General features: G+C 40.8%; 3 protein-coding genes across 4 annotated transcripts; 1 reads left to right on the forward strand and 2 right to left on the reverse strand.

The window, feature by feature from the left end:
• Window positions 1-2,031: 2,031 nt before the first annotated feature.
• lmln (leishmanolysin-like (metallopeptidase M8 family)) lies at window positions 2,032-13,767 on the reverse strand. 2 transcript variants are annotated; one of them, XR_532875.2, is made up of 16 exons: window positions 13,373-13,767; window positions 11,905-12,008; window positions 11,172-11,202; window positions 9,786-9,868; window positions 9,478-9,595; window positions 8,860-9,038; window positions 8,660-8,765; window positions 7,875-7,969; window positions 7,619-7,736; window positions 6,240-6,347; window positions 5,964-6,145; window positions 5,033-5,165; window positions 4,220-4,437; window positions 3,960-4,090; window positions 3,137-3,347; window positions 2,032-2,188 (listed from the first exon to the last, which is right to left on the reverse strand). XR_532875.2 is itself a non-coding variant. In XM_008402280.2 (16 exons), the coding sequence occupies exons 1-16, from the start codon at window positions 13,508-13,510 to the stop codon at window positions 2,088-2,090; spliced, it is 1,998 nt and encodes a 665-aa protein (XP_008400502.1). In that variant the 5' UTR covers window positions 13,511-13,760; the 3' UTR covers window positions 2,032-2,087. The 2 variants fall into 2 exon arrangements, 1 of the variants encoding a protein (XP_008400502.1); XM_008402280.2 differs by having other exon boundaries at window positions 4,278-4,437; window positions 13,373-13,760.
• A 2,611-nt stretch (window positions 13,768-16,378) lies between these two features.
• On the reverse strand, window positions 16,379-18,434 carry LOC103460201 (nuclear factor 7, brain-like). The gene has a single exon (XM_008402281.2). It carries the CDS (start codon window positions 18,115-18,117, stop codon window positions 16,663-16,665), a length of 1,455 nt encoding a protein of 484 aa, XP_008400503.1. The 5' UTR covers window positions 18,118-18,434; the 3' UTR covers window positions 16,379-16,662.
• An 845-nt stretch (window positions 18,435-19,279) lies between these two features.
• Window positions 19,280-25,726, forward strand: LOC103460202 (alpha-aspartyl dipeptidase). The gene is made up of 8 exons (XM_008402282.2): window positions 19,280-19,713; window positions 20,637-20,725; window positions 20,892-20,966; window positions 21,326-21,405; window positions 21,512-21,685; window positions 24,383-24,442; window positions 24,513-24,595; window positions 25,610-25,726. The coding sequence occupies exons 1-8, from the start codon at window positions 19,619-19,621 to the stop codon at window positions 25,674-25,676; spliced, it is 723 nt and encodes a 240-aa protein (XP_008400504.1). The 5' UTR covers window positions 19,280-19,618; the 3' UTR covers window positions 25,677-25,726.
• Window positions 25,727-25,739: the final 13 nt, after the last annotated feature.

Raw genomic sequence — 25,739 nt, forward strand, 5'->3', positions numbered from 1 at the left:
TGTTCTAGTGTAAAAATCCAAACAAACAAACAAAAAACGTTCTAGTGTTCCTCTTTGTCGCCATCCAAAATTAATGAATAAAAACAAAACAAAATGTCCAAAAGGAGATTTGAAATCCAGCTGTAGTGTTGATATCTTCGATTCTACTTCTAGTGCAACATGAAAGGAGACAAATAAATATAAAACCTGAGCATTGAGAGGTTGAAGAAAAAAAATTTACAATGGGTTCAAGCTGGAGAGATTCCATCCATCGTGGTCCTCCTCTACTGGGAGAAAGACGAACACTCTGCTGCGTTTCACTCAGCGAGGCGCTCAGGAGTGCGAAAGATGTCACGGTCGGAAGTCAGACCGTCAGTTCTCAAAACCACAAAGTAGACAAAAAGAAAAAAAAAAAAAACACAATCGTAAAAATGCACCCGGGGTCGGTGTGACCTCGCCAGACCGCGYACACGGTAAAAAACTTGAGGGGTCCAAATGACCCYGTCTCATAAGACCGTGGGAGGGTTCAAATGAAAAAAAAAATTAGATTTCATTTTAATCCAATAAGTATTCTGTTCCCTGTAATATAAGAGTTATGAAAACATGTTTACATGCACTGCAAAAAACTGTGACCCCTAATGGTGACTTCCTTTTGTACTTAAAGTAAAAATAATTAGTATCAGTTTGAACACTTCTTGAAATTAGAAACATCAGAGTTATCAGGGCTACTCAGTTTGAATTCAAAATGGCCGCTGCCCATTTAAAATGCTGACAGCCACAGGACGATAAACCATTCGTCACTGTGCCTGTCCGTTGGTATTCCACTAAATACCAAGTACTGCTGTTCTGCATTTATTTCTGCCAGGTCTCCTTTAATACTTAAAASCAAAAAACAAAATGAAGCGTCTTGTGCTGCTAAACAAGATTAGCATGCTAACTAGCCACAACGACAATAAAATCTCGGCGGCTTTCTGAATTGCAGCTGAAACTGTGACATTCATAAATCCAAGATTTGGGAATGACTTGCCTGAAATTTGAAGAGCAACGCAACAAATCTGGAAACTATCTGAGCAATGTTAAATTCTTAGGACAGTTTGCTAGCATTAGCACATCCCGATAGGCCAAAATACAAGCGAGAACCCATTCAACTCTGGATTTGGCTGATCAGTGGATGACAGGTTGCAGTGTGGGTGAAGTTCTGAATGTTTTGTTTGTGTGCGTTGGAAACATAACTTCACAAAAATGTTATTCAGATGAATTTCACTCATGTTTGTGACTGAACAGCAACAGTCAAAGTGACTGAAAGCACGTAATTAACTGAGCTCTGATGATGCAGGATGGATTTTAATGCCAGATACAAAACGCTTGTGTTGAAAGCAGTTAACTTTTATCCGAAAAGGGGAGGACGCTTTGACACGTGAATTCAAGAAAAGAATGAAAGTCAAAAGCTAGCCTTTGCTTTACTAACTTGATAGAAATCCGTTTGTGTTTTTTCTCGCAATAAAAAGTTAATTTTAAATAATTCTACATATTTACATCAATATCAACGCACCGCAGCCTTGAAAAGAGACAAGTATTGGTTCATAACATGCACATTCCCTTTAATAGGAACAGTTTACCTGCAAGTAACCACATCAGCTGCCAGAATTAAATAACCGTACCTCCCCTAGCCAGCAATAACCTGTGTAGGTGTGTCTGCAGTGTTTACATTATGATTACAGTAACCAGAGTTCTCAATTACACGAAAAAGAAAAGAGTGTAACCTGGTTTTTGAAGTGCATGTAAACACACCCTTCTGCAGCAGACGGTATTGAGACACGCAGACACAGTTTCGTCATTGGAAAAACCCCAAAACACAGGAATGGAAGAGCAAAGATCCTGAGAGGAAAAACGTTGAGTCGAAGGTGGAAACAATAAGTGTAGAAGCAGAGAGAGGGAGAGAGAGAGTTAGGGATGTAAAAAGGTTTTTTCCCAGCTTCGRGTTAAAAGGAAAGAAAACCAAATACAGAAGAAAAACAAGGTGTGTCATTAAGTCCTCTGAGGGCTACAGTACAGAAGAGTTTTAGCTACTTTACTGTGAGAGTGTGTGTGTGTTTGTGTGTGTTTCATCAGCTCCAGTGGCAGATCAACAGTCCAGCCACTAAAGGGAGCAGGTTGAGCAGAAGGAGCCAGAGAGTGATGGCCAGACCTGGAGAACTGGAGCAGGGATCTGAAAGCAAAAAAACACAGATAATTAATGTTGTGTTCTTTAATAGGGATGCAAACAATTAATTGAATTACGTTTAAATGTCAATGAAGTCCTAATGTCTGCTTAGGACTTTTTTTAGTGTAGTTTGGCCTCCATCCAGAAGAGGGCGCCGCTGGTAATCCTTAAGCGGAGCCAGCAGACACAGGAACTAAAGATGGCAGAGCCATATCAGAACGGGAAAGTCAAACGGTCCAAACTGAGTCCGGTGTGGGATGAAAAATGTACTTCATGTGGTTCTGTTTAGAAATATAAACACTCGACAAGCTCCTTAAGTTTAACCTTAATAATGCTCAATTAGCCGAGCTGCATGGCAACGTCAACTTACCATTCAGAAATGACTTCTGTGCTACAAAGGTCAGGATGTGGCGWCAGAAACGCAGAGGGGAAAATGTAACATGACGAAAACAGACAATAAAAAACACKTTTGATTTTGAGGGCTGTCCTGAGTTAATGTACTAACTTTCCTTCAAGAGCAACCTATCTGTTTGACCATGCGTCTGTTCACGGGGAGATAAGTGGTTCACACATTTTTTTAAAAATAGTTTATCCCAAAGGAAAATTAAATAGTTAAATTTAATTGAATTATCCTTTTCATATTTGATTTTTCTATTTAGCAACCTAAGAAGTTACTTTTTTATAAATATGTCTAAGTTTAGTTAGAATCACAGTTTAATGTTTATTCTGTCAGTATTTAATACAGCTGACAAAATGTTGTTTTTTTTAATTCAGCATTTTAAAAATTGTGCCCTTCATCTTCTGGGAGACGGTCGGCCCTTTTGATACAAGTGAGAACTTAGTTTTTTTGTTTTAAATTAATCGTCAGTCGATTGATGCAGTCAGTTGCCTGAAGATCAAGTCATTAATTGATAACTTTCTGCTTTAGTGTCTAAAGCCCTGAGTGAAACTGACCGATGGGGTTGCTCCTGGAGGCGTTGATGGGCAGGAGCTGGTGGGGCAGGGGGCAGTCGTCACAGAAGTCGGTGCAGGCGGGGCAGATCAGGACYCCGTTGTAAACCCAGTCGTTGACCCGGACGCTGACGCTCAGCTGCTGACCCTTCCTCACACACAGGAAGGAGCGGTCCTGAACGAACACCGTCAGGCCCTGAGACGAGCAGGAAACCTGCAGGAGGGGCAGCAACAGCTTTGTGTGAACTCTGGCCGCGGTTCAAGAATGCTACAAATTTGGCCCTCACAGGGGTGGACAACTCCAGGCCTGGAGGGCCGGACTCCTGCAACCTTTAGAYGCGYCTCTACTTCGACACACCTGAGTCAAATAATGAGGTCGTTAGCAGGACTCTGGAGAACMTGACTGCACTTATCTTATGACTGCTATTGGATTCCAGTGTGTTGGACCAGGGAGACCTCACAACCTTGAGAAAGCCTTTTACTTAGTTAATATGAATTAGTATCCTAATGTAGCTGAAGTACTGGCGCCAACCTGTGGCAGCAATAAAACATTATTGCTGCCACAGGAATCAAAATATAAAAAGAAAAAGTTTGAACTTCTATTTGCAGTCCAGAGTTTAAGTGATCCATCCTCTTCCTCTTGATCTTATTATCGTTCTGCATTCTTCACACCTCAAAAAACAATACGTTTTTGTTAACTTAGTTAGAAGCATACTTTAAATCGCAAGTTAAAACTTATTATGCAACTTCATAAGTAAATATAGACATGAGAGACATCTCAGCAGACTCCAGGTGGCTGTTCGCCACATGAGGACAAACTGAGCACCTTGTAGCATCCGGAGCCCCAGTCTGGATACATCATCTTCCGGGTGCACTGCTCCATGACGAAGGCCGACTTCTGGTACAGACACACAGAGTTCGGGCCGTACTGCTCCGCTCCATAATTCCTCCATGAGTCTAAACACACACACACACACACACACACACACACACACACACACACACACACACACACACACACACACACACACACGGTTAAATTACTTTTACTCAGACATCAGCTGATGTTCAGAGCGCTAGATTCACCATTATCATCTTTTATCTATGTGTGCTATTATCATCTTTCTTTCGATGTGAGCCGCACCTGGCTGGTTCTCCGATACTCTGCAGTACGAGTTTCGTTGATATTCTCCGCCGAGGTGCCAGCTGAACTCCTGGCTGAAAGGGCAGAAATCGGCGATCTCCACAGCGCCCCCGTAGAATGACAGCTGATCTGCAGCAACGTCCGGGATCCGATCGAAATACTGACAAAACCACGAGGCACATAGGAATGTCTTTTCTTAGTTATTTATTGTTTGGCAATATTAAAATTTTGGAGGGAAATGTATATATTTTTTATTATATCTTTTTTTTTTATATATTTGATAATGTATACTTTTTTTGAACTGATTACCAATTTATTTTTTTCAGGTTGTGAATATATTTTTTTGGTTATTTGTATTTTTTTCTTTTTTTTAATGGGTGGTTTTACGTTTTTTATGGGGAGAGCATTTTTTTCTCTTTTTGAGGGGGAAATGTCTTTTTAATTTATCTTGGGTATGTCATTTCTTTGGTAATGTTTTTATTTTAAGGGGTGGGAGGACTGGAAATGGGTTAAGGTTTGGGASAGAGCTTTTATTTTTTAGCTCAGAGACTAAAAAAAGTATTTCATTCAATAGGCTTTCATTTATTAGGTTTTCATTTATTGGCCAATTCTATTGATAAAATATCCAATCTGTAAATTTTCCAAAAAGCCTATAACCAGTTATTTAATAAAATTTGTATAGTGACGATCTAGAAAGTCAAGCTTAGATGCACAGTATCAGAGAAACGGCTGCTGGGAAAAGGGTTTTGACTCACTTGGTACTCCAGGGGCAACTGCTGGGGGTATTTCTGTAAGTTGCAGACAGCCACTGCCAGCTGGTCCTGTCTGCAGGTCAGCTGCAGAGGAGAGGCCCGCACCGTGTCACAGAACGGGGTCACAGGGTGCCCCCTGAAAAAAACAACAGTGAAGGGAGAAACTGAGGAAGTGAAGCATGATCAGAAAATATCAAAAAGAAAAAAATTAAAGGGGCAGTATTATGCGTTTTCTAGCCCCATAGTGTCATTTTATAGCACAATCAATTAGGTATATATCAAATACGACTTGAAAGATTTTACATCATAGTTTTAATGCCTTCAAATTGGGCCTCTGTGTCTTTAAAAACTCCTACTCTTTCTGAAACACTGCTCTCAGAAAGTCATCACAACATGGCTCCTCTGTTAACCCTTTAGCAACATTTTTACCAGCATTTCACAGAGACATGGCTCCTATAAACAGCTCAGCTGATGCTCAGGTCCACCAGGTGTTTGCCAATTGCTGCTGGCTAGTCTGAAGGAGCCGAGTGGGGGAGTCACACAGGAGAGAAGTGAAAACTTGGAATCTGTAGCTCCAAGGAGAAGCTTTGTTCTTGTAGGTCCATCCAGGCATTTTGCACAGCTGAATGGTTGCCATTGAGATTAAAAGATTTCTTAAACATGTGTGAAAGAATCGAGGCAAAACTCCAGTTATGTTTTTGATTATTATAACATTATAACAATGTGTAAAGCTCAAAAAAGTAAATTTTACATAATACTGTCCCTTTAAGTATCACAATGTTGCAGAATAAACTCAGATTATTTATCCTGATACTTTTTATGACAGACTGCTTAGTAAGGAAACCAAACTGTTCCATAAAAATAACCCTGAGAGTTGGCAGTAAAAATAACAAAACCTGACATCTGGAATCATTATTCTTATTTTAAACAGCACCTCTGTCTCTGTCTGTCCATCCAGAACTTGCAGCTCTTCATAACGAAGTCGCAGCCGAGGCCACGGCCCCAGTCCAGCCTCTGGGCCAGGCTGTAGTTGGCCCGGTACCAGCCGCTGTCTTCCATGAGGGCCAGCGTGAGGCGAGAAAAGACCAGGTTCTGGGAGCCCGTCATGGCCTCGTTCTGGACAGAGTCGTACGGAATCACGAGGAGGAACGAACAAGTCGGGTTTGTTTGGCGTTTAGTAAAATGTAGCGAGTGGGCAGAAGGTACGGACCTCCAGCAGCCGCTTCTCCCAGTGGTTGAGCTCAGTTCCCATCCCACCCTGGTTCTCCAGCTCCATCCCCTCCAGGATGGGGCAGCCGAAGTGCCTCCTGGCCTCCTCCTGCAGGAGCGACACAGACAACCCGGTGACTCCGTCACATTGGCTAAAACGACATCCAGACCAAACTGAAGTATTACTGAACACATCCGAGTCTCACTGGGTTTTCTGTCAAGTTAACAGGGTTCAGTTAAAACGCTGTTAAGAAAATGGACAAAAAAATAGAACCAAAATGGACACAAAGAAATTTTAGACACACTGGGCGTATAGAAAGAACAACCAAAATAAGGTTAGAGCGTCGCTTTAGAGACCAGTCAAACCTGTTGTCTCCCATTTTGTCACCTCAGAGGCTTCAGTGCATTTCACAGGGATTTTATGTTATTGCCAAATTAAACCTTGTAAAAATAATTACAGTATATTAGTAAACGAGTATTTATCGATTATCCATAGCATTAATGAGATAAAAGAATTCTGCAGAATATGCACATTCTGCATATTTTTCATTTGGTTATTTTAAACAGTAATAAAACTACAGAAAACATGAAAACAATTTTGTTTTTAAATAATACATTAATGTTATATATTAATATGGTATTATTTTAGGCAATAACAATATATTATTGTCTAAAATGCAATAATTTAGCATTCTTTTTGTGTACGCTTGATCATTTGTAGGAAAAGTTAATAGTTTTAACATCAGAGCTTTTCTGCTTCTGTTGCTCTTTTTTTGATTAACCGATTAACTGGATAGTAAAAGAATCTGAATAGCTGTGACGTCTACAGAATTTGAACCAGGTGAAGCTGAAACCGTCACTTTGAACATGTTTACAGACAGAAGTTTTTAAATCTTAATTACACAGTTTGGGCTTTAATACTGCTCCCGCTGTGTTGTCTTTTCAGCAAATTGACTTTTTTTTGAGAGTGTATACACAAATTGGCAATTAGTCAATTATTTGACAATTATTTTGATAATCAATTCATCACAGTTCCCCCACACTGCCTCTGGGAGGCAGAAGCCCGGGAGTTTGGAAAATGCAGCTTGGAGGAGCTTTGAAGGCGGGGCTAGGTCCACCCAGGTATTTCGCACAGCTGAATGGTTGCCATGGAGATTAAAGAATTTCTTAAACATTCGTGAAAGAATCACGGCAATGTTCCAGGTATATTTTTGAAGAGGGAATAACATTATAACATGATGGAAAGCTCAAAAATGTCAATTTTACATGATACCGCCTCTTTAAAAGAGAATCAAAAAATTTAGAGACAGCCCCATGAAATCAATCATTGACTTACTAAATTCTAGAGTGGACCTGTGAAGCAGAGAAACTAATCTTTACCACGACCCGAGGAGTGACCAGGACATGCACGTGGTGCCGCACCATCTCTCCTCCTCTGATGTCCCACAGGCGGCTGACCCTCCTGATCACCGCCTCGCTCCACTGGTACAGGCCCAGGCTGAGCAGTAGGTCAAAGGTTAAGAGGTTAGAGGAGGGGAATCTGACTGGAAACAGCGTCGCTACACAAATGAAGCTGATTGGATGAAAACACAGCCAGTGTCAGGCAGATAAGATGCGAGATCGGCCGTCTGTTTACCTCTCATTGAACGTGGGAAGGCCGCTGGCGAAGCGCGGAGTCAGAGGTTTGCCCTCGTCGTCGTGGTAGAAGGCGAACAGACCGGCCGAAAACCCCTGGTGAACACACACAAAAATCTCAGTCACTGAAGTAGCATGTAGGGCAGAGAGATGTTGGAGTACGGGAAATAGTCGATTTTGATGGAGAGAAACTTTCTTCCTCAACAACAGCAAGGCTAATGTAACAAAAATGACTTGAAGTGTTTTGTATGACTAATACTCAGAAAAAAAAGCAAACAAGAAGTGTACTCCAGATCAAGAAAAATAATCTAATTAAGCTTAATAGGTAGGACTGTTGCAATAAGCAATAGATCAATTAATGACATGATAAATTAGAAGAAGCTGAAAAATTTCCATTTGCCCGATTTATCGTTTTTTCTCTCTCTACTATAAACTGGATAACTAAAGTTTTCAGCTACTTTGGGTCTCAACTAAACTTTTTTGAAGGAAAATTTTGTTTACAGAGACTTCATAATTCATTTTATTTGTCGTTTTGTTTATTTGGATATTTAAAATGTCTTCCAGTTCCAGTCTTAAATATTTATTAGAATTTAAAGTCCATTGATCTTTGAGAATGTGTTCTGAACATGGGAAAGTCGCGTTCAGAACATATTCCGTTAATGGTGTCAAAACACCAATGTTATCGTTTATCATGATAACCTCTGGGACAATTTATCGTCCAGAATGTGTTATTGTGACAGGCCTAGCGATGTGATGTGTGTGTCAGATGAGTGAAACTGTTCTAACCAGAGCGTGGATGATCTCGTGTTTGACAGTGGAGAGCATTCCTTCAAACTCCTGAGGCTGAGAGGAGATCATGGCTGGACACAGGTTGGCATAACCTGCGATGGGCCTGAAAACACACACACACGCATATAGAGAGTTAAAAAGTACAGATTTGTCTTTATTCCTGGACATTATCAAGGTTAAAGACTAACTAAGCTGACCGGTCCAGCTCTGATTCCAGCTGGCAGTAGGCAGCGTAGGCCGCTATGTTCTCCTGTCCACACCGCTCGGTGGTGATGCCGCTGACGTACAGCACAAAGTCTGAGCCCTCCACCCCGGGGCCGTCAGGGGGCCCCGCTGGGCCACAGGACTTCCCTGACTCGCTGCAAACCATACATTGCTGAGAAAGAAACAGAAATGTTAAAAACCCTCTTTGATGCCTTCACCCTCCACTTTCCAGGGCCGTCCATAAACCAGATAAAGTTTGGTGGCCGATACCCAGTTCCTGGTGTCCATGGAGATAATCTCAACATTTAATAGTACAGTTACTAAAGCTGGGTAAAAATTTAATTCACAATTATTTTTTAGTCTTAAGTGCAACATCTGCGACAGAGTGTTAGAAAGGAGTCATAATATTAGGACAATAAAGTCACAATTTCAGCAAAATAAAGACATTTATGCAGAACAGACTCAGAACCCATTTCATTCCAATAAGTGGTATCAACACCAAATGGGAGCTTTAATACTCTGTTCTCTGCCACTTCCAGCACTGTTTACCTTTAACTTAACATTAAATGCATTTTAAAGAAGGACTTATACGTTGCGCAGCTGTTTCCGACCTGCAGGTGTTGCTGTGGTACGATGACAGGACCGCACCGGGTGACGTCTGCGCAGGCGTCCTGGCAGTATCGATGAGGGTCACCTCTCTTCCTCAAGTACTGGTTGGTTGCACATTGTCTGAAAAGAAACAGAGATATTAAACCTTGCACAGGTTTATCTGGTTTCTGATGTATTTCCAGATTTGACAGCTAAAACCGTAAAGGAAGACATTTTTTCCACCAATTAAAAAACAAACAAATGAACATAGTTACTAAATCTGCCAACTGTTGCCCAGATTCTAAACCCGGTGATGGGAATGGTGAGGTACCTGCTTAGCAGCACGGGTCCCACCCTGTGCCTCAAGCTGAATGCCCTATGCAGGTAGTCGATGGCCTGAGGAAACAGCTTGTCCTGAAGAGAGATGTACAGAGAGAGCTGGAAACTATGGCCAGTCACCAATCTTTAAAAAGCCCAACCCGCCGATCCTGATTCTGGCCGATACCGATATTTTTTGTTTGAAAAGTCAGCAAATATGGAGGAAGAATTCAGTAAAGGTCTAAAATTCAGTGGTTGATTTTCAGACCTTTACAGAGGTAGATGAGATCGGTTTCACATGCAAGTGTCGGACAATTGCCAAACACCCAAAATTAAGAAAAGCAGCGCCGCTTTATTGGCAAACCCTTATTTGAAAGTCACCACGTCATTTAATGATGTACTGATTTAAAGTCATGCAGATATTTATTTACAACCCACAGAGAACATGTACAACTATTAGCTTGTGCAGCACTTCAAAATGTTTCAAAGGTGACCYATTATGTTTAATATGGGTCTGTGGGCTATATAGAACATATTCATCACAATTTTTAAAATCATTCTCAGTTAGTGATGTTTCAATTTGCTCAGTTCTGCCTATTTTGAGCTCTTATCAGAATGACCYGTTTCAGGTCTCTGTCACTTTAAATACAAATAAGCCACTGCTGGCCATGCCCCAACGGAGTCAACCTTTACACTCGTATTTGAAAATGGCTGCGAAAAGACGTGCAACTATACAACCGTACATCTTTGAACAGCAGAAGTAGAGACTCCTGTGCAACTAACGAGACTGCAGCAAGTGGTTTCTGGATGGTAAGTTGACAACAAAACACTTGTCTTTTCCAGCAGCCATTGTAAAGCACAAACAGCGGTAAACGTGCTGGAGCTCAGTTTGGGTTGCTAGGTAACCGGCTGGGTTGCTGAGATTGCTACGTTAGGGGCAGTTCCTGCTGATTTGTGATTTGACAATAGGGAAAATTTTGAAACTGATCATTTTACAGACACCAAAACAAAAAAAAACATCAACATATTTCCAAAAACACATGAGCTGTTTTTAGAAGCAGTGGAAACGTAAAAGTACAAATATGTGCAAAATGTAAATTTAGCAAAATAGGTTCCCTTTAATCAGCTTTATTTTGGTGATATAATTAAGTCTAAGGCACTAGTATTATATTCTCACAGCAACATACTGAATGGTTACAATTGTCTAAAATTCCTGGAGGCCTCAGGCTGAGCCCTGGTCACATTATCACCACATCACAAGAGGCTACAATGCTGCCATTTGTTAGAAAGATCACACTGATGGTTTATATCCTTGTCTACCAACAGCCATTATTATCTTTGCAGCCTTTTTTTTTTTTATTTTAATTTTTTTACAGGATGTGATCAGATGTCCTCTCACCTTCACCAGTCTCCGCTTGTCAGCAGGAAGTCTGTGAAGAGAAGACAAAGAGTGAGCACATTAACCACTCTCAGAAAAATTATATGTGGTGCCTTAGCAAAATTATTAATATACGTTAAACCGTCCCRCATTTATCACATTGCAGTCACACACTTCATTCGCCCCCCGATGTCGCTAARTCAGGGTCAGTCAATTTTACAATCCAAAGAGACGTTTTTATGCTCTCTGCAACTAAAATAATCTGACAAGAGCTGCAAAGATCTACAAGGAGGGCCTTAGTGCTGTCAATCACCCCCTGTGTGGTGCTACTCATCACCYCTTGCACTCTGCTACGATGCAGCTAGCATAGCTTATTGTGAATCCTCAGCCTAGTCAGCACTGCCACCACAGACAAACGGTAAGATAAACGGTTTTCCTGTAACGGCAAGTTGTTTCTCTGCAATTAGYACATTTAGTGGCAAGTACATAAGATTGATGGACACTGCTAAGACCCGCCTCCTGGCTCCGACTGGTTGTTTTTGGTCAGAAACTGAGAATTTCTTCAGATGGCAATGGTTGCTCAGGGAGATCAAAATTTTCACAGATTGTTTGTCTCATAAGATGCCAGGACATGGTGACAGTTTAAAAATTTATTTTAAAATAAATGTAACAAACAGTGTGAACAGTTTTGCAGAGCACTGTTCACAGCTGTGGTTCATGTAACTAAACCAGATGAAGCCMAGGCTTAACTTACTGGTCAAYGCTGCTGTCGTAGACGATCTTTATCTTTAGCTGCAGGTCGTCAGGAGAGCTTCTCTTCGCTAACCGCTCAGGCTTCAAGTACACTTGATGGACAACCTGAAATAAGTAAACAGCAACTTTAATGTTATGTAATTGTTTTTTTTTTTCCACTGTGAATTATCCACCCCACAGCTCTTCTTTCACATTTGTTTTAAATGTAAGTTTTGAACTTGATGTTAAGCTACCCAGCTTGGTGCTCTTATTTTCAYCATTTGTAAATAATAATTAGAAAATATTAGCATAGCTCAGAGGTTTGACCTTCCACAAAGGCTCTAAATAACTTTGTCTGAATTTATAAACTAATACTTTTACATGTATGTGTATTTCGGGTGTGCAGTTTGGCGTTAAACCTTTACAAAGATATTTGGACGTCATTGAAATAATTATAAAAGTGACAATAAAAATATATACAAGTATAACTAGTTTTAAATAAATTAGGTAACAGTATAGCACTGCGGTCAAAACTCCATAAATGTAAAATTAATCATTTAATTATGTTTTATAATTTGTTGATACACATGAAATCAACAGTAGAAAAAAAATCAAACAATTCTGACAGCACAAAATGTCAAACTGTACAATACATATTTCTAATAAATAATACCAATTGCAGGTTTTAACTGGTTTCCAGTCTTACATGTATTTGCATTGATTTTGTAAAACAGAATGTACCAGTAATATAATATTCAGATCATGTTTTTCCTTTGTCATTAAGTTTCTAAATACTTTTTTCACAAATAAATTTTCATCTCATTGAAATGTAGCCAAGTTCTTTTTTTTTTAAAGTTGTTCATCATTTATTTATTTCAAATGTTAAAACTGCTTCTTTAAAAACAACATTTTGTCAGAAACTAAAATTTGTCTTTTTGTCAAAAGGTCATGTAACGTTTTTAGTTTTRGATGCGTTTAAATTTGCTGAACTTAGGATAAAAAGGGCTCTTTGGGTTGTGAAGGTTTCAGCTGTCTGGTTTACAATTACATCTTTGTTGAGCTTTTATTTTGAAAATRCCCACCCGGACGTACAATTTTTGCTGTTGCTAGGAGAAGTTAGGCTTAAATTGTACAGTTAGAGCTAATAAATTGATTGTAAATTTCTGAATAATCGCTTTAATTGGGTAAATATACATAAATAATGCTGTAAATTAAGCCGGATGAACAGATTAGCTTCTGGTTAGCCTCTTAGCTTTTCAACTAACTGCTAAATTCCAAATTACAGTGAAAAGAAACAAAACTTTACAACGGTGTGAATGTGGAGTTGGGTTCTCCGACAACATATCTGTCGATACAATTTGRGTTTAAACATCCTGTAATAGAATTTATAGTTAATAAAATCAATGTTAATTAGCTCAGGCAGCTAGCTGGCTAACAGCCCCAGCGATACAAACTGTTCAGTGAGCGTTACAGATACAGCCGAGGCTCACCTCACGGCCGGAGGGGACTCTGTGTGTGCAGGTTCTGTGACAGCTTGCTTGTACCGCTAGGAGCGAGAGGACGAGAACAGGACCGAGGAGAAACCRGAACACGGACGGCTTGCCACCCCCTCTTAACCAGCGCTCCATCCTCTGACGAGCCCGAGAAGCGGTACTGAGCAGCACGGAGCAAACACAACCGCCGCCGGTCTCCGTCCGGTCCCCTCGGCGCGCGTTTTATTCATCGCTCGCGAGGTGAATCTGAACACGATACCATCCTGTAAAAACGATCGATGATTCGGTTCTACTTTTTTGAGCAGACTGTAACGCCGGCCGGTTAAAGGCTTTAATGACAGCAGCTGCGGGTTCTGGTTTGTTGCTCCGGAGTCAGCTGAGAGGAGGAGGACCCGGCGCTCCGAAGACCGTGTATGAACAGGATGCACCACTCCACTTAAAAAGACATTTACAGAACAAGGGAGCGTTGCAAGCCTACAAAGATCGTTTCTAGCTATTGACGAGTTACYAGAGGTGTTTAGAGATTTATTATTGCTTCCCCCCCTTAAATATATAAGTTAGTTCTGCCATTAATTTTACATTATGTTTAAAAATGGTTACRAAGTGATTTTTCTCCCCCTTTGTCTTATTTTCTACATCACAAAATCTGGCACTTTAACATAATTTTAGCGCTGGTAGACCCCATTACAAGTAACAGAAATTGCTTTTGAATAGCTCTACATGAACGGATTGTATCTCATTACTTAAATTTCGGTTGGATAATATGGAATTTGTTTTAGCCTTTTAAGGTCCCTGGTTCCAATGCTGCTGTCTCACCATATGGCCACCACAGTGACGCTCTCAACATTTTTACTTCACCCTGCTGGGTTATCCTTTRGTGAGGTGTTCCTCATTAATAAAACAGATTTACTCACACTGAAATAACTGTTTTCTTCCTAATCACTATGCTAGCCTTCCTATTAAGTTAGTATTTCTTTTATCAAACAGGACAAAATATAAATTACAAAAAAAATAAGACTAAACACTTGTCTCCATTGACTATTATTGGAGACAACTGTTAAATAATACCAATGTTTTATTAGGGTATTATACAATAAACTGGACCAAGAACCATGGAGTTTTCAGTTAAATAAATTATGAGACAAAACAATTAAATTGTAGATTACAATTGGAAACCAATCCAATTTTAAATGTATTTTATAAAAGTATTATGCTTATTTAATCTATTTAAATCAAGGTATCCATGGAGACCAAATTTGTTTATCATGACAATTTTCAAAAGATTGGGTGAAATACCATCTAGTTTTCYAAGTATTCTGATCAAAATTACCATAGAGACCAAATATGGTTGTCAGAGTATTTTTCAAAAAGCTGGACCAATAAACACCTAGTTTTAAATTAACTCATCAATATAAAAAATAATAATAACAATGACACAAAACATATTATAGACAATGATTCGGAACAATTTTATCAACATACCTTTAAGTATTATACTTATTTTACATATTTAAATGAAGGTATCCATAGAGACCAAATTTGTTTATCAAGACAATTTTCAAAAAAATTGGATCAACTATCATTTAGTTTTCCATGCATTCTGATCAGCATTTCCATGGACACCAACATGTTTGATAGAGTATTTTTCAAAAACCTGGATCAAAAATCACCAAATGTGTTTATTAGGGCAATTAAAAAAAATAATAAAAATAAATAAATAAAAATGGGTCCATGAGCATCTAGTTCTCCAAGCTTTCTTAACATTTCCATGGAGACCAATTTTGTTTATTGGGGCAATTTTCAAAAATAAAAAAGGCCCAATGAGCATTTAGTTCTCCAAGCATTCTGATCAACATTTTCATGGAGACCAAATTGGTTTATTAGGGCATTTATCTAATAGAAAAACAATGAGCCATGCAGGACCTAGTTTTTTTAGGTATCCTGATCAACATTTCCATGGAGACCAAGTTTATTTATCAGGGCATTTTTCAAAAAGGCCCCTCTGGTTTGACGGTTGTGTTACCTACAGCTACAATCTTACGCCATTATTTTAATCTTTGCGTTTGAGTTCGGTTTCTTCACAAATAATAACAAATTATCAGTGATTGTGTAATAAACTTGCTCCTCCTCTCCCAGATTTGTCACAAATATTTTATACTTGTAAATCAGGATGTGTCGTTGTGAACAGAGTTTTGTGACCTTGTGCATCCACAGATAATAAAAAAGTGTATTTAAAAATGATTGTAAAGGTATTTAGCCATATATATATTTTTTATTGTGTCACTGTTTTGTAGCAAACGCAAAATACTCTGGTAAACTTAGATGAAAAAAGTTACATGCAGCATCCCAAGAAAGAAGCAACATTTTTATTTCAAAACTAAAAAACAAAACTARAACGTATTTGTTTTAATTGCAACAATATCACATTTTTGTTTTACAGTTTCCTAATACAACTGCTAAAAATAGAAAAAAAAGAGAAAAAACATCTCTCAAAACTGGAGGATTTAAAAAGCTTTCTCCTATAAAATATAGAAAGGTTCATTAACCCAAAAGGTCTAGGAGACATATTTCTATCTAGAATCCTGTTCATTAAGTGTCTATATTTCCACAGCTGGAAAATTAGCCGATTCCCCTCGGWGGTTTTCAAGGTAATCCAGCAAACTAATGCGAGACGATGGAGAAATATTTGGTTGTTTCACTGCAAAAACACAAAACCTTACGAAGTAATTTTGGTCTAGTTTCTCAGTAAGCTTGAAATGAGATAAATTAATTTAAAAGCAACTTTCAAGAAAGAAATAGAGGCTTGTTTTAAGAAAAGAATTAATATGGATGAAAAAGTATTTGTTATTTTGGCAGATAAATTAGCATAACGTGGGAAAAATGTCTTGTAAGTGAAATAATCTGCCAATGGAYGAAGAACTTTTTCATCAATATTAATGAATTGTTTTCTTAAAAMAAGCCACTGTATATTGCTAAAAAGTTACTTGTAAGTTAGTTTTGTCTTATTTTAAGTGTAATAAGATATTTGCACTAGACTCTCTAGACCAAAATTACTTGGTAGGACTTTGTGTTTTTGCAGCCAGGCCTTATCATACGGTCGACTAGTTTAACCCAAATACAACTTCTGGACTTTACTGAAAGGATCTACCAACAGATTATAGAAAATCAAACTAGATACTGCCATTTAAACCAATCAGAAGGCAGCAAACAGAGGCGAACATCGTCGCTAGTCATAAAACCTGAAGATAGACCCCCACCATCTTCAGATCCTCCCACTCTCTAGTTTATTAGAAAGTCCTCAGATCTAAATCCAGCTGAGAATCTGAGGCCAGATTTGAAAAACCTCGGAGCCGCCGTTTGCTCACAGAGACCTTCATCGGTAAGATTCTCACAACGCAATCGGTGACGAAGTGTGGGAAAACCTTGTCGGCGAAGGTGTGTGTGAAGGTGTGTATGTGCTCGTTGGTATCCAGATCGGAGAAGGACAGCTTCCCCCGGTCCCGGTCCAGATCCACCCTGATCCTCTGGATCTTCTTCTGCACTGTGAGACCCGTGGAAAGAGCCGACGGACCCTCCGCTGTGTATACGCCATTACGCAGCTGCGTCACCAAGAACCGGCACTCTTSGCCTTCCTTCTCCGTCACACCGACCAGCCACAGTCTGCTGTCGCCGACGTCGACGTCCCAGCTGTGGCTCCCCGAGTCGAAGCCGTCAGAACCCTGGACGGAAAACCAGAGGTCGGCCCGCTCTGGGTTGTTGGGAAGCTGCTGCGTCTCTCCTGTGGTCGCAGTCGTCAGGTCCTCCGACAGGTGGAGTTTTGTATGAGCCGTGTTCGGGTTAAGAACCACGGGAGTGTAGGACACCATGGTCTCCATGCTGCTCCAGATGCTGAAGGCCAGGTTGCCCAGATGTTTGGCCTGGTCAAACAGAGCTCCACAGTCCAGCTTTGGATCTTCCAGCAGGGCGCAGCGCTGCGCTCTCTCCACCGCAGCCTTGTAGTGACACAGGAAGAAGACATCCTCGGCTCTCAGCTCCTCCTCCGTGGCTCTGACTGTGTCCGAAAGCGTCTTCATCTCCCTGAACAGAGCCCGCAATTTCTCCCTCATCGGCTCTCTCCTCTSCTCCTCTTCCTCCCTCACCGCAGCCAGCCGGGCCTCCTCTTCCTCTGCCAAGAACTGGTGAAGCTTCTTGAACTGCTCTTTAATCTGCGTCTCCGTGCGGCGGGCCTGGAACCCCATGTGCTCCATCACCTGACAGACGTCCTCCTGAGCCTCCTTCTTGAGCCCCAGCTTCTTCTTCAAGGACTCCAGAGTTTCCTGGAGGTCCTTCCGGTGCTGCCGAGCGGCTTCCCCGACGGGCCTGAACCTGTGCTCGCTGTGTCTCTCCGAATCTCTGCAGACCAGACACGCCGGCTCCTGGTGGTCCAGGCAGAAGAGTTCGAGTTTCTCGTCGTGCAGACTGCAGGTGTCTGCGGTCTGCACGACGCACCAAGCAGAAAGAGAATCTCGGAACTCTTTCTGCTTCAGAAAGGTCTCGCAGAATCTCTTCAGAGCCAGATTGCAGCACGGAGCGTCTTCTGCGGATACTTTTCTGCAAACAGGACACGAACGYCTGGACGTGACCCTCCAGAAGCTCTGCAGACAATCCTTGCAGAAGCTGTGGCTGCATGAGAGGAGAACCGGATCCTTGAAAATGTCCTGGCAGACCGGACAGCAGAGATTCTCCTCTAATCTGGAAGCCATTTTAGTGGAGCTGAAAGCACGCGGGTTGGTTTTCCTCCCACAGAAATGGTTTCTTTCTTACTTTCACGGTGATATTGTCGGTTTTCCTCTTGCAGCAAGTCTGTTTAGTGTCTCAGTCCCTCACTTCCGTTCTTTGTGTTCAGTTTTTTCCATCCGGCTTTGTTTTTAATGGTTCCGGTTGTATTTTTACTCTTCAGGCGGAGATACGGCGCCCTCTAGAGAATTTTCTCTGTATGTGCAGTTTTAGAAAAAGCTCTTTCTGATTCATGACCTTGCTACTAAAAAAAATAATAAATTTTCGGTCCCTCATAAAATTATGGTTGTGTAAATTTCAGATCTACACATTTAATTTTCTGTGTCCTTTTTGATTCTTTTTTAAAGTGAGACTCTGTGGGGGTGAAAGTGTGGGAAGGAACTCCACATTAGATTGGATATTAAAATACTGATTTTATGCAAGAACAACAACTGACAGAGATGGCGACGCACCGAGAAGAGCTACAAGGTCAAGTTGGCAACTGTAGTGTTAGTTAAATTATTAAAATAAGCAACCATAAACTGATCGAAAGACGAGTGTTTTTGTAGCGCATCCAGAAAGTTTTCACAGCTTCACTTTCTCCWCATTTTGTGAACTTGTTCCACATTTTGGAATAATTTTACAGCATTATTCCAAATKATATCAAATTAATCTCCTAAAAATTAGTTTCCTAAAAACATAGGAAATGTAACATTTATGTCAAAAGATTTTAATCTTTTTAAGTCCAATATTCGTTATTATGATGCAATATTTCTTACTCAGATCACAATTTATGTTTATTTGTAGCGTGACTGGAGCGCTTGTTTTAATTGTATGTTTCAATTTTACACATAAGGGGACGTTTAAAAAAACTTAGGTACTGGTACGGCTTTTATTTTGATAGCACTTTAAGATAAATAAAAACTGCTTCCTTTTTTTGTTTAAAACCTTCATAAAAAAAAAAAATCATTATTATTATTATTATTATTATTATTATTATTATTATAGTTACTATTGTCTTTGTTGTTGTAAACAACATCAACAGGAAAAAGAAAGCTTTCATATAGATAGAGATGGTCTAAAAATGCTGGCTTTTGTTATGAAAGTAATGGACCGGACGACGAAACTTTTATTTTGATATAAGTACGCCAAAGATTATCACKTGTGGGAAATAAATAAAGCCACCGAAAAACAGACTGTTATTTTAAAACCTGTTTTAAAGAACCATAAATGAAACATGAAAMCAAAAGAGAAAACTAACCCGGATGTGTGTCAGTGGGAAAACATTCAGAGTTACTTCAAGCAGCAGCTGCTGAACGTCGTTGAGACGTGAAGTCAAAAAGTGACAGCAGAGTTTTCTTCCAGGGCGTTTCTGATTCTCTGGAAAGCCGCAGTCAGCAGAATCTTCCGGACTCTGACCCGAAACGTTGGACTGTWCCTGCAGTCCAGCTGAGCTCGGTGTTTCCGTGAGACCCTCCGCGGTGAGACATGAAGAGGAGACTGCTGCTGGTGTCCAACTCCACTCTGCACGGCAGCGGCTACCTGGACCACTGTCAGCAGCACATCTCCAGCTTCTTTGGAAAGTATGTCTGAACAGAAACCCGGGAGAAAACAGCCGAGGAGACTCAACTTAAGGCTATAAAGAGACAGGACATGTCAGSTGGGCAGCAGSAAACGAGCGCAGAATGTCAAARGGAAGCAAATTGTTTTAGAAAAGTCCTCAAGCTGATGAGCCTCCAGATTTAGAGGCGGCTTTTGTTATGGGTGATTTGGCTCTTTGGTCTGGGTGGCATGGGACAGAGGGGCGTCAAGAGAAAYGCAACAACAAAAACTGAGAAACACTGAGTTGTTTCTGTGGCTAATGCTCTATTCAAGTTGTCTCGAGTTCRGTACTCGTATGTAAATTGAAAAACAGAGGAATATGTTATATATGTTTTGGTGGTAAAATCAATGATCACCAATTCGCTCTTTGGAAAGTAAAGTAGCAACGGTAGTGGTACTACAGGTTTTTGTAGCGCATATCTAATCCAGTCAACAGAAARTTCAGTTCAGGAAGATGACACACCAAAGTAAAAATGCTGCTCTTCTTGACGCACTCTTGGCCCTCGCTTGCAAAGCAACCAATCCTGGAGCGCCATTTATTTTCCTTGGCGCTGTAGAAGCGTGGAGAACCCGACTTGTGTGCAGAACGAGAACGCTTCGCTATTTGCACGTTCAGAGAATGGGCGCCTCCGTACACCACTGCCGTATACCAACGGGTGGCTGATGGCGCTGAAGTTGGCATCTGATTCACAGCTTATTGTCTTTCTCAAATATCATCACRTCAATGCCTTTTTAGTTATTAAAGTCGCTAACAAACCACATGCTAACTGTTTTTGTGTTTTCTCAGAGTGTTGGCTTAGTTGCCAGTGAGGCGTCAGAAGGAGGGGTTTGCCCAGGGTGTCATCAAGTCAAGGACGACCCCCAATTAGCTATAAACTACTATATGTGTTGATTCATCCTTCAGGAATGTGAAGAGAGTGCTGTTTGTTCCCTATGCCCTCCATGACAGAGATGCCTACACAACGACTGCCAGGAACAAGTTCAGATCCTTAGGTAGGGCTGGACGCCACCASTACCTCTAAACTGTTGCTCCTGTGATCACAGTCTTCAGGGGTCTGGTGTGTTCCTTACTAAAGCTGAGTGTAAATGCATTCCAGCTGTGTTCTGAGCTGTGTTCTGAAAAGGCTTGTTTTGACTTGTCTGCTTGGGACTGCGGCAGGTTATGAGGTCGACGGCATCCATGAGGCTGCAGACCCCGTCGAAGCCGTCCGAAAGGCAGAAGGCATCTTTATTGGTGAGAACTGAAGGTGGAGAGTTGCGGTGACGCTACCCTCCCTACAGCATTGCCCCCTTTTTTTTTTTTAACTTTTTCAACCTTTGTTAATTCTATCATCTCTGTGCTATAAAATGGCGCTGTATGCCRGGAAAACACATAAATCTGCCCTTTTAACATTTCATGAAGCTGCGGTCAGCTCCTTCAGAGGGAGTGAATATGCAAAAAAATTAAATAAAACATCCCACTACTTCTTTAAGTGCAAGAGCAACTCTTTTTTTAAGAGCGTTGTTTCCAAACACTTCACTGCCACAAACTTTTCCCCACAACCTCGCTGACCCCGCATCCGCGGAGACGCTAACGGACGCATCTGCTTGCAGGAGGAGGCAACACTTTCCGGCTGCTGAAGAGCCTTTACGACAMCAACGTGGTGWCGGAGATCAGGAAGCGAGTCCTGGAGGTGGAGCGCACACACAGCCACGTCCCTCAGAGCAGACACTGTCCTGCAGAACGCAACACGACGTCTCGTGATGTTTTCCCGTTCTCTGTTCCTCCTCCCCTTCCAGGACGGCGTCCCGTATATGGGCTCCAGCGCCGGAACCAACGTGGCGACCATCAGCATCAGCACCACCAATGACATGCCCATCGTTTTCCCGCCGAGCTTCAACGCCATCGGCCTGGTCCCCTTCAACATCAACCCGCACTAYCTGGACCCCGACCCCAACAGCCGCCACATGGGGGTGAGTCGAGAAAAAACCTAAAGAGACTGAAGAGTGGCGTCCAAGCTTTCTGCTCTAAGAGACAAAACTGTTGGGTACAAAGAACTTAGGTGTGAGTGCTTTTTACTTTGTTTTATGTGCTCAATAATAAACCAAAGTAAAARTTAAAATCACTGTAGGCAAGTACAAAATGAAGAACAGAGGTTTKGTTCAACTGCGTTACAAGACAGGCCCAAAGGCCGTGACTTTGTGGGGTTGGTTACCTTCTTATCTGGGCTGAATGCTTTACGTCTGAGGAAAAGTCGGTCCATGTTTGTGGTTCTAATCAGCTAATACAAATGGAGAAACGTCGTCAATAAATGGGAATCTATTTTTTTCTAAGATGCTATTTATCTATAAAAAAATCTTGCTCTACAAAATGAAGAACAGCCCGTCTGCGTCGACCAGCCTGCGCTCGCTCACACTGAGGACGGATGGCCGCGCAAAGTCCTGGCTTTAYRACTGACCTAAGTAGTCGATGGTAAATTCAGGTTTATTTACTAAAATAAGGGCTAATGCATATCAATTAAGGAGTATGRCAAAACATCCGAATGGTGGAGTGATTATGAATATACGTCCGTATCGACTGCATATTTTAAGTTGAGCTATGCCAGAAGAGCTGCAGCAAATTAAATAATCTGGARGAGAAAAAAGAACTCAAGCGGTATGCAGGCTTTCACTAGTATATTATAAGCCTGGCGGCCCACCAGGCTTTACTTGACCCCCCCACCAGGCTAAGTGTTGCTTATTTATTTTAATACAGTAGTAACAGCGAGAGCAAAGAACAGGCTAAGCCAGRTTTATATATAACAAAACATCAGTAATCATTAGCAGACAATTTAAAAAAGATAACAGCATTGCATTTGATTCTACCAACAAAACCTACAGAGATACTAGTTTTATTTACTGCACCACTGTATTTTCTTTGTTGTTGGTGTTTTTTTWAATTTCCTGTTAATTCTTTAACATTTTTTAACACAAAAACGCAGTGGGGCAACTGGTGGACCTCCTTAGTACCACCAGGCTGAGCTGGTTTTTTTCTGGAGGAAACCCTGGTATGAATACTTTAGGAAGGGATGAGCAAATCTCATCAGGTCCATCTTTAATCATATACTGTGCTTAGCTGAGCAGTGTTATCAGCTTAGTGCTTCTTATCGCAGCCAAAGAAAAGCTCAGTAAACAAACTGGATTTGACTTTTAATTTTTTTTAAAGCTATTTGTAGTTTATTACTAATTGTTTGTATGAAGTCCAGGCAGATTGAGATYGTTTCAACTTCACGTGCTTGAAGTAAAAACCCAACAGATTCAACCTGTTTGAGGTTCTTCATATCGACCTGTGCTTATCTAAAACACATGAATGTGTCACAGTTCAAACACAGCTGTGGTGAAAGAAAAAGAAGAAAAAAAACCTCATCTGTATGCTGAAAACCTGCAGTGGTTTGAATTTATCCAGCACAGGAAACTGCAGAACACAGAGCCGCGTTGATTTAAAGGCGTCAGCAAAAAACCGTGTCGGCCATCTTGAATGTGACTCTTTTTTCTATTCGATTCTGCTGCTGCTTCCTCTGGAATCGCTGAACAAGAAGAAATTTACCTCGGCGCGTACGACGCTTTGCAAGAACACTGTAGTGATGTCGTGGTTTAGTCTTAGTTTTAAACAAACTTTCATTTATACTTTGTTTCCCTACAAATATTTGTGGAGAAATAGAGAATATTTCAGACAAATTTATTTTCAGATTTAGTTAAAGCCAACGCAAAGGTGATCATTTATGTCGTCAATGAATGAATAAGGACAGAAATAAACCGGGACCATATGCTTTGGTTATATTTTTGACATGTTTTCTACAGTATTTATTCAGRGTTTTGTATATATTTACCAATCCATTCATCCAGTTGATATTCAGGAACATTTCATCTAGATTTTTAATTCAGATTCATTTTTTATTCTCAGTCTTATGTAAAAGTCAAGAGACGGTTCAGATCAAAACCTTCGTTCTTCCTGCGTTAGGATGGCCTAGTCAAAGTCCAGGCCTTRATCCAACTGAGGATCCRGGTGACACGTTAACATAACTGCAGCTGTTTTCACCAGTTATGGTTTTAATTCAGTTATCTGAAAGAGCCTGGAGGAAAAGTAACATTTGCTCTGTTTGTAATGCGCAAAATAAAATCAAAGGGCAGCACATTGTGCAACAGCTCCCCTGGAGGCCAAATACACACATTACAATAACAGTAAAATAGTGCTGTTATGCATCATTGCATGTCCATATRGCTCCAAAACTATCTACATTTCTGTAAGTTCTGTAACTTTTAAAATCTGTTGTGGTTTTTATTTTAGTTTGCCACAATACGTTATCTTTATTTTAGTTTTGAAAGGTTCTTTTTGCAGTTTTACTTGAGACTAAAACAAATGATGAGCCGACTCAGTTGATATGATTTATTGTGGCGGAGCGTTCACATAGCAACAGTCACACTTGCACTCTTAATTTAAGAAAGAAATGTAAGAATTGGCGGGACTCTGGTTTTGTCGGCCATCTTGTGTGCTGAGGTTTGTTGGCTTGCAGACGGTCAGTTTTTCCTCTTTTTACATGGTTTGTTTTTTTATGCACAGACATGTTATGAAATGAATCCTGGTACAAAAACAGTTGAAGTATCACCTTGTGTGACATTGTTGTTGTGCAGGAGACCAGGGAGCAGAGGATAACCCAGTACCATGAAGAACCCAACACTCCCAGTGTTCTGGTGAGTCAAAACCAGCTATTATTGGACTGTCCTGGTTCATTTCCGTTTTATTTATTCGGGGTTTTTTTAGGGACTGAGGGAAGGCTCCCTGCTGCTGGTGGAGGGAGACAAAGCCACGCTGCTGGGAACGACAAAGGCCCGACTCTTTACCAGGTACTCTGTCACTTTAAAAGTCTTTGTTTATTTATAAACGCTTAGCGTGTGAACGATGGCAGCTGAAAAACTGAAATATTTACATACAAGTCAACAACTCCCACAGGCCCCGAAAACTTAAATCACCTTCTAATCATTATAAAACTGAAATTGGACATTTTTCCCCCCACTAATGTGTCGTCTTAATCAAATCAGGTTAGTTCAAACTTAGTCCATTCCCACCATTACATGAGCAATATGAGAAACTAAACTTCAGTATTTAACTGGAGTTTTATTTCAGATTTTATAAAAGTAGTGGTGTTGATTTAGAATCAGTCCTGACTGACGGGTCAGAAACTCAGTGAACACACCATAACAAAGTCTCAGGATGCTCCAACGGCAACACTCTTCAGTGTTTCAAGWTCTGAGTGAAGAATAGTCAGGTAGCCATTTTTAGTGTCAGTGAGGAGTTCACAAGGAAGTCAAAGGACGTATTCAGATATCAAGCAAAAAAAAAAAAGTTTTCTACGGCATGTCAGGACACAACCTGCAGTTCATTCAGGCTGCCAGAGAGAGCAGSATGTTAGCAGGTAACAGGAAGGCTGAACACACTTCAGCAACGTTTGCTGCTTTGTCCTCTGGACCGTTCAACTTCTGAGTTAAAGTTTGGATCTGTTCTCTAGGAAAACAAATGGAGACCGCTCTAATGMTWGCAGCGCTAACCATGCTAACTACTAATGTAGGATACTAAAGTCAAACAGCAACTGCTCTCTCTCACACACGGTGTACAGTCACGCCTGGCCCTACTATTAATTAACAACCACMGTCACTACTCTGCAAACACTTAAAAGGTTTTGTTGATGCGACTTAAATACAACTGYGTTTGTTTTCTTATTTTTCCGCGTGACGCCGCTGCAGGTCTTATTTTATTCTATTTGATTTTTGGACCTCATCTTGTTGTCCAGTGAGAATCTATTTTCATCTGACCGAGACTCTTGCACTCTGTAACCCGGACCCGTCCTCTGACTGTTTCAGTGGGAAGCCCTCGGCGGAGTTCGATCCCGGCAGCGACCTCAGCTTCCTGCTGACAGACGCACAGTGAGACGTTAAAGAGGAACAGAAACCATCCACAATAAAAATCTGAAACAAACACGCAGTGTGTCTT

The sequence above is a fragment of the Poecilia reticulata genome, unplaced genomic scaffold, assembly GCF_000633615.1.
Source record: "Poecilia reticulata strain Guanapo unplaced genomic scaffold, Guppy_female_1.0+MT scaffold_207, whole genome shotgun sequence".
In the NCBI taxonomy this organism is placed as follows: Eukaryota; Metazoa; Chordata; class Actinopteri; order Cyprinodontiformes; family Poeciliidae; genus Poecilia; species Poecilia reticulata.